The following is a 7,020-nucleotide window of genomic DNA, read 5'->3' as shown; positions in this document are numbered from 1 at the left end:
CTTACTTACTTCTTACTTCTTACTTACTTACTTCTTTCTTACTTACTTCTTACTTACTTCTTACTTACTTCTTACTTACTTCTTACTTACTTCTTTCTTACTTACTTCTTACTTACTTCTTACTTACTTACTTACTTACTTACTTACTGAACGATTGATGAGCAGAAAATGTTCATATATCAGCTCTCAGAACACAAACGGTATTGAAAAACACCATGTACACATTGTTGGTAGCTAACACAACAGCTAGCTCAACCACTAATCTGCTAAACAAGAATCTTAGCTCCGCTAACGTTAAAAAGAGAAAAAATGGACCATCTTATTTGTTATTTAAATATTGTTAAATTTAAATTGTTAAATTAAGTTTAAATGTTTTGTTTCTTGTTTTCCCTCAGGCTTTACGTTTGAAGTTAGCTGCTAAAGATGCTACATGCTAACACAAACAATGTCTGATACGAACAGCACGGCTTGTAAAAGGAGATAGTTTTATTTAGCTTGGAATAAACAATATAAAAATAAAAGTTTTACATTTGTGAGTATTTTAGTGGACTTAAAATTAGTGGAAGCTAATCGGTCCGCTAACGGTTCCCTAAAAAGATAATCTGCTGTGGCTGCCCGATCCGTCCCGTTAGCACGATGTCAGCAAATGATAAACTTCTGGAATGTGCTCGATTTAGGAAAAAATACTGAAAATATTTATTTATATACTTAATATAAAGGTGTGTTAAATTATATTCTGAAAACAGTTTTACTGTATACTGAATATATTTGATTAATAAAATATAGATTTACATATTTATTTATAATAACTTGCTAACTATTTTCTAGACAATCATGTTGTAAGTCATCTTCATTTTATTTTTTACCTGGAATAAAAAATCCACAGCTGTTTCCAACATTACCTTTTTTATGAAGGTGATGAAAAACTGAAATCCAATGAATTCTGTCATCAGTTTAGCGAAATGCTACATGCTAAAAACAATGCTTCCGGGACTGTTCGGATCAGGCAGCCACGCTGCTAAATGAGAAGCTAGTTCCGTTATTAGCGGATTAATGAAACTGTGCCCACCTCTGCCAACAACGATATATTCTCTAAAGCATCAGTGGCGACAGAACGATCAAATAAAATAAACTTCTCACCGAGCTACGACTGGTTGATGAATCCTGATTGTGGAAAAAAAAAGAAGAATTTTCTGATAAATTAGTGTTAGCAATCGAGTGTCCCGACCAGCCGTCAGTGTTTGAAAATGGCAACTTATTTCAAGTAAAGTTTCAAGTTTGTTAGCGCCAAGACACAACATACGTTGTCTCAGGACACTGTACATAAAAATAATAACTAAAGAAGAAAGCAGCAGATTGTGTTGAATCACTTCATCACAGTCTCCCATCCTGAGCAAACGGTGGAGAGGAAAAACTCCCTGCTAATCAGGAAGAAACCTCCAGCAGAACCAGCCTCAGGATCTTTTTATATGAATTGTTCGCAAACCTGTATTGGTGGCCGTGCACTTTGTTTTGTTGCCCACTTTAGCGACAGTTATGCTTTCAACAATACACTTTTAAAATAAAAACAGAGCTTTTCAGTAGTTATTTATCAACAGCGTTGTTTTTAAAACCAATTTGTGCCAGTTTGGACAGACGAACAATGGCAACAATTTGTGTCAAAACTGAAGATCTGTGGGTGACCCCATCTGGCCCGTCATTTAAATTTTTTATTTATTTTTTTACTAAATATGAAAATAGTTTTTCTATCACAGATAAACTTTAAATGTATGATTAAATGCAACTAATAATTTAAAAGTTGAAAAATAATACATTTTCTGCTCCAGAGCTGTTGGATTTATGTAACTGAGCAGTTTTGCTGCGTAGCACAGAATTAAACTAGAAGCACCAAGAGAGCGCAAACCTCTGCCAAGGCCAATTTCCCCATCCTGTAAGAGTGAAGAACCCTTCAAAAAATTCCTGGATCTGGATCATCACCAAAATTTAAAGGTGTGTTCCTTTGGTCAATACTCACCTGTCGTAAAAATTTCATGAAAATCCGTCCATAAGTTGTTGAGTAATTTTGTCAACAGACAGATAGACGTGTGCGACCGAAAACATAACTTCCTTGGCTGAGATAATGAACTGCTTTGAAGCCAGCATTGACCATAAACTACATCTCCCATAATGCATGCTGATTATTATTTTTCAGTGTTTATAAGAGGATGTGTTAAAACACTGTGTCTATGCAGAAAATACCAGGTAGAGCTCAATGGAAGTTAAACATTAAACTGGCCCTTTGGGGGCCACCATAACGCTCATGTGGCCCTCAGTGAAAATGAGTTTGACCCCCCTGATCTGGTCCAAATAAATCTCCATCGTAACAAATAAAACAAACGTTAGCAAAGTAACAAAATGTGTAATTTAAAAAAACATCATGTTACGTAGTTTATCAACAAGACTCAGAAATCAGCTGATTTTAAGCTACCTGTTCTCAAGCCGTGGGAACACGTTTCAGTCTGGAGGTGTTTTCTTCCTCAGGTGATGATGTAACCGTTTCTTACCGTCACTCAATCCTCTGTAGAAACAAGGCAGAAGCACATTAATGGTGTTAATGATGTGTTTTCTGGTTAAAACATTCAGGATGTTTTTAAAATGATTAAAATGAAAGATTTAAAGAGCTTCTGTGTAACAGGAGTGTTTGCAGAAGCTGATGGGTTTTATCCCTCTGAGAGCTTTTCTGGTTTGGAGAACTTAATCCAACATCGACTTCACACCATCATAAATATTTCAGATCAAAAATCTGTCCGACCCTGCTGGCCTTTCTGTGGCACAGAGAGGAAAAGGAGAGTTCAAGTCACAGATCGCCTCCTTTTCCTGGACGGCTGAGTCGTTTCCTCGCCTCCAGAAGTTGGCAGTGATTTGAGTGAAACGGTGTCTGGATGTGAAATGGAGGGCGGCTCTGTGAAATGAAAGCAGACAGACAGATGATGGCTGTAATTTGGAGCGGGAGACTCATAAAAAAGGCGCCGACAGCTGATCTCTCCGGACCTGGGAACACAAAAGGCTTCGTGTTTGAATTCTGGAGGGAAGAACTTGCGGAAAAACCAAAGTGAACGAGCCAAACCAACAACCTGACAGAAATAAAACCAGTCAGCTGCTGTCAATAAACTGAAACTAAACCTGAGTTTAAAGCTTGATGCTTAAAGATTTTAAATATATCAGCTGAGATGTTAGAACATGATCTGGATCTAATCTGGAGTTGACTCAAATTTAAAATCTAATCTGGACAGGAATCAGCTGACAAAATCTGGAGATGAAACATGATATTGGGACCAAGTTGGAGTCCAATCATAAAACAGGGATCTAGTCTGAAGTTGAAGCACGCCATCAGGATCCAATCTGGAGTTCAATCAATCTCTGTCTAATCTGGAGTTAAATCACAAAATCTGAGAGTTCATCTGGAGTTGAAACAAATTATCTGGATTATTTCTAAAGCTAATTAGCAGTTTCAAGATCTATTGAAAAGATGAATCCCACTATGAAGATGTAATCTTGAGTTTAACTGTGGCATCTAGATCTAATCTGGAGTTAAACCAATGCATCTAAATCTAACCTAGAATTGATAAGGCTTCTAGGTCTAACCTGGAGTTGATCCGAGATATCTACTGTAGATCTAACATGGAGTTGATCCAAGGCGTGTAGATCTAACCTGGAGTTGATCCAACACTTCTAGATCTAAGCTGGAGTTGATCCAAGGCTTCTAGATCTAACCTGGAGTTGAACCAAAGCTTCTAGATCTAACCTGGAGTTGATCCAAGGAATCTAGATCTAACCTGGAGTTGATCCAAGGCATCTAGATCTAACCTGGAGTTGATCCAAGGAATCTAGATCTAACCTGGAGTTGATCCAAGGCATNATCTAGATCTAACCTGGAGTTGATCCAAGGCATCTAGATCTAACCTGGAGTTGATCCAAGGAATCTAGATCTAACCTGGAGTTGATCCAAGGCATGCAGACCTAACCTGGAGTTGATCCAAGGCTTCTAGATCTAACCTGGAGTTGATCCAAGGCTTCTAGATCTAACCTGGAGTTGATCCAAGGCTTCTAGATCTAACCTGGAGTTGATCCAAGGCATGTAGATCTAACCTGGAGTTGATCCAAGGCATCTAGATCTAACCTGGAGTTGATACAAGACTTCTAGATCTAACCTGGGATTGATCCAAGGCATCTAGATCTAACCTGGGATTGATCCAAGGCTTCTAGATAGAATCCAGATGCTGTAGATCAACACTAGATTACATAGATCAACTTCAGATGGCATCTAGATCGAATCTGGAACTGTAGTCCATCATATAAGAGGCTTTAAAACATTCTGTAAACTTTGATGCTCTCTCGAGTCACATTTCCTCTTCAGGTCCTCTGAGGACACGTCAGCTCTGAACTGAAACTTGAACATCTTCAGACTTTTTGTTAAATTCTATCAGGTGATTTAAATTATTTTATTTGATACATGATCAGATCGTGTCTGTGACAACTCAAAGCTCCTGATCTGAACATGTCACACAGGTGAATAAAGGCTTTAAAAACCCTGTAATAAACCTGTTATAAAGGTGTAACTAATGAAGCTTCAACATAAACAAGTCCAGGTGTAAAATGACAGTTTGCTCCTCTGCCTCAGCTCACCAACCAACACCTGCAGGAAGCTGAATTATTCAGCTCCTGACTCCGGTGTCCTGAAGCGGTTGGACGTGTCTTCATGCAGGACTGAAGAAGAAAAAAACTTTACTGACGTCACAGAGCTGTTTTATCACCTCAGGTGTGAAAAGCCTGATCATGAAGGTCAGTGAAGGTTAAAAACTTGGTTTATAAGATTCTGTCACATCTGGTGCTTAAATGTGTTCACAATAATGTCCTCAGTGGAAGAATAAGAAATATGATTTAATTTTCCTTTTTTTGTTTTGTTTTTGAACATGTTACACACTGAGAAGATAGTACAATATTAATGGAAGCTGATATATACATACATACAATGTATGATGTAATAAAACATTTTGTTAATTATTTCATTTTCTCTTAAAAATACAGACGTGTAAAAGAACAAAGAACAAGTAAAAATATTTTTTATTTCGGGGCTTCTTCTTCTCCTCCAGCCTTTAAAGCTTTTAACATTTAGACAAAATCAGAGCTTATTGTTTTAATATGTTGAGTAAACTTACACCAGTATTCAAACAACTCATCGTTTTGCAATCAAAGACATCGTCTCTTTATTACATATATCTGATATCAGTGTTGTACCAACCTTCAATCTCTGGCATTTCTGCAAAAAATATGATTTTTACAGACATTAGTGTCAGCTGTTTGATGTAGTGAACATAAAGTTAGTTCTGGGTTTATCAGGTGAATATTTTACTGACAGTGAAGGGTCCAAAAACAATCAGAACAAACATAAAACTAAAGAAAATATCACCATAAAATCTCCTGTTTTCCAATTCAATGATTAAAATTCCAACAAAACTGACTTTTGATGATTTTTGTCAGATTATTATTATTATTATTTTAACGCTGGACAGATTGTGTTCAGAGCATCTGTGAAATTGTTAAATCTTTGATAAATTTCATTTAGGACGGGTCTGTTCAACTCAACTGGAGGCCGAACATCCTGCAATTAAAGTCATTATGTAAATAAACCAAGTATTAAAGATCTGTTACCTTTGAATGAGTTTATTTTACTGTATTTAATCATGAATACATACAGAACAGTATAAAAGTAGTGATAATTAAACAAAAACAAAAGTAACACATTCTGCTTTTTATTTAACACAAATATTTTGAAGCCTGAGTGTTCGTAGAAATGTTTTTACCAGCTTATAGTCAAGATTCTGATGTTTCCATAGATACCAAACATGTCTGTGTTTAACTAAAATAATTTACAGTAATAAAAGTAGAAAACAGGGGTTTGGGTTTGGGCCGAACTTGGGTCACCTGCAGGCCAGATGTGGCCCGCGGGCCACCAGTTGATCAGGGCTGGTTCAGGATCTTCAGACGTGTTTATTTACCTGAACAATCAGAACTAAAAAGATGTTTGAACTACAGGTCTGAATTTTTGTTTGATCTTCCTGCTTCAGACAGAAACAAACTGTTTTCATTCAGCTGAAAATCAAACAATGACTCATTTAATAAGCCTGACTTTAACTGGGCTCAGAGTATCTGATTTAAACATCTTTAAGAACAGTTGGATCTGTGGACAGAACCCCTGCGAGCCGAGCCAGAACCGAGTCACGTCAGGACCACCACATGCCGGCGGTGGGAGGAAAAAAAAAAAATCACGTTTTGCACCTCGACCGAAGACACCGGGGGGGGAGACTCCGACCTACAAACCATCAGATTTTTTTTATTTATTTATTTATTTAAAACTTCACAATCAGAAGCTGAAGACAGAAACAACTAAAAGAAAAGTTTCATGTAAAAACTTTATTGTGCACATTAATGAGACAAAATACAAAAACACTGAGGCTGAAGCGTCGCTGCTACCAGGAGCTGAAGTCGCCGAAGCTCGTCTTCCCTTTAGCCTTTTTAGCTGCTGGCGCTGCGCTCGTCGACGGCCCGCCTTCATCGTCCACAGCCGAACGTTTTCTGTGAGGAAGACGAGGAAAATCAATTAACTGTTCGTTAATCAGCAGCTGCTGCAGGAGAAACATGTTCACACAAACTGCAGGTTAGTTTTCTCTCTCTGATGGACACACACACACACACACACACACACGCACGCACGCACCATGTTCTTCTGTTCAGTTAATGGACTCATTTTGATCAATAACAGTATTTTTATGGCCCGCGTCAGACTTTTGTGTGTCAAAATAAGAGCGTGTCGGACTCTTGTGTTTCACGATAAGAGCGTGTCGGACTCTTATGTGTCACAATAAGAGCGTGTCGGACTCTTGTGTGTCACAATAAGAGCGTGTCGGACTCTTGTGTGTCACAATAAGAGCGTGTCGGACTCTTGTGTGTCACAATAAGAGCGTGTCGGACTCTTGTGTG

At 37.8% G+C, this 7,020-nt stretch overlaps 1 protein-coding gene across 1 annotated transcript in view; it reads right to left on the bottom strand.

Annotated features, from left to right (window-relative positions):
- Positions 1-6,434: 6,434 nt before the first annotated feature.
- ppil2 (peptidylprolyl isomerase (cyclophilin)-like 2) overlaps positions 6,435-7,020 on the bottom strand; it is a gene marked incomplete in the record, with an annotated part of 45,999 nt that continues 45,413 nt past the window's right edge. Inside the window, 1 exon segment of the mRNA XM_014019707.1 lies at positions 6,435-6,615. Within this exon segment, the coding sequence (XP_013875161.1) occupies positions 6,510-6,615 (106 nt within the window).

This window comes from Austrofundulus limnaeus, unplaced genomic scaffold (assembly GCF_001266775.1).
Source record: "Austrofundulus limnaeus strain Quisiro unplaced genomic scaffold, Austrofundulus_limnaeus-1.0 Scaffold226, whole genome shotgun sequence".
NCBI classification, from domain to species: domain Eukaryota; kingdom Metazoa; phylum Chordata; class Actinopteri; order Cyprinodontiformes; family Rivulidae; genus Austrofundulus; species Austrofundulus limnaeus.
The sequence above is the reverse complement of the archived record's forward strand: the minus strand, read 5'-3'. Positions and strand labels throughout refer to the sequence as shown.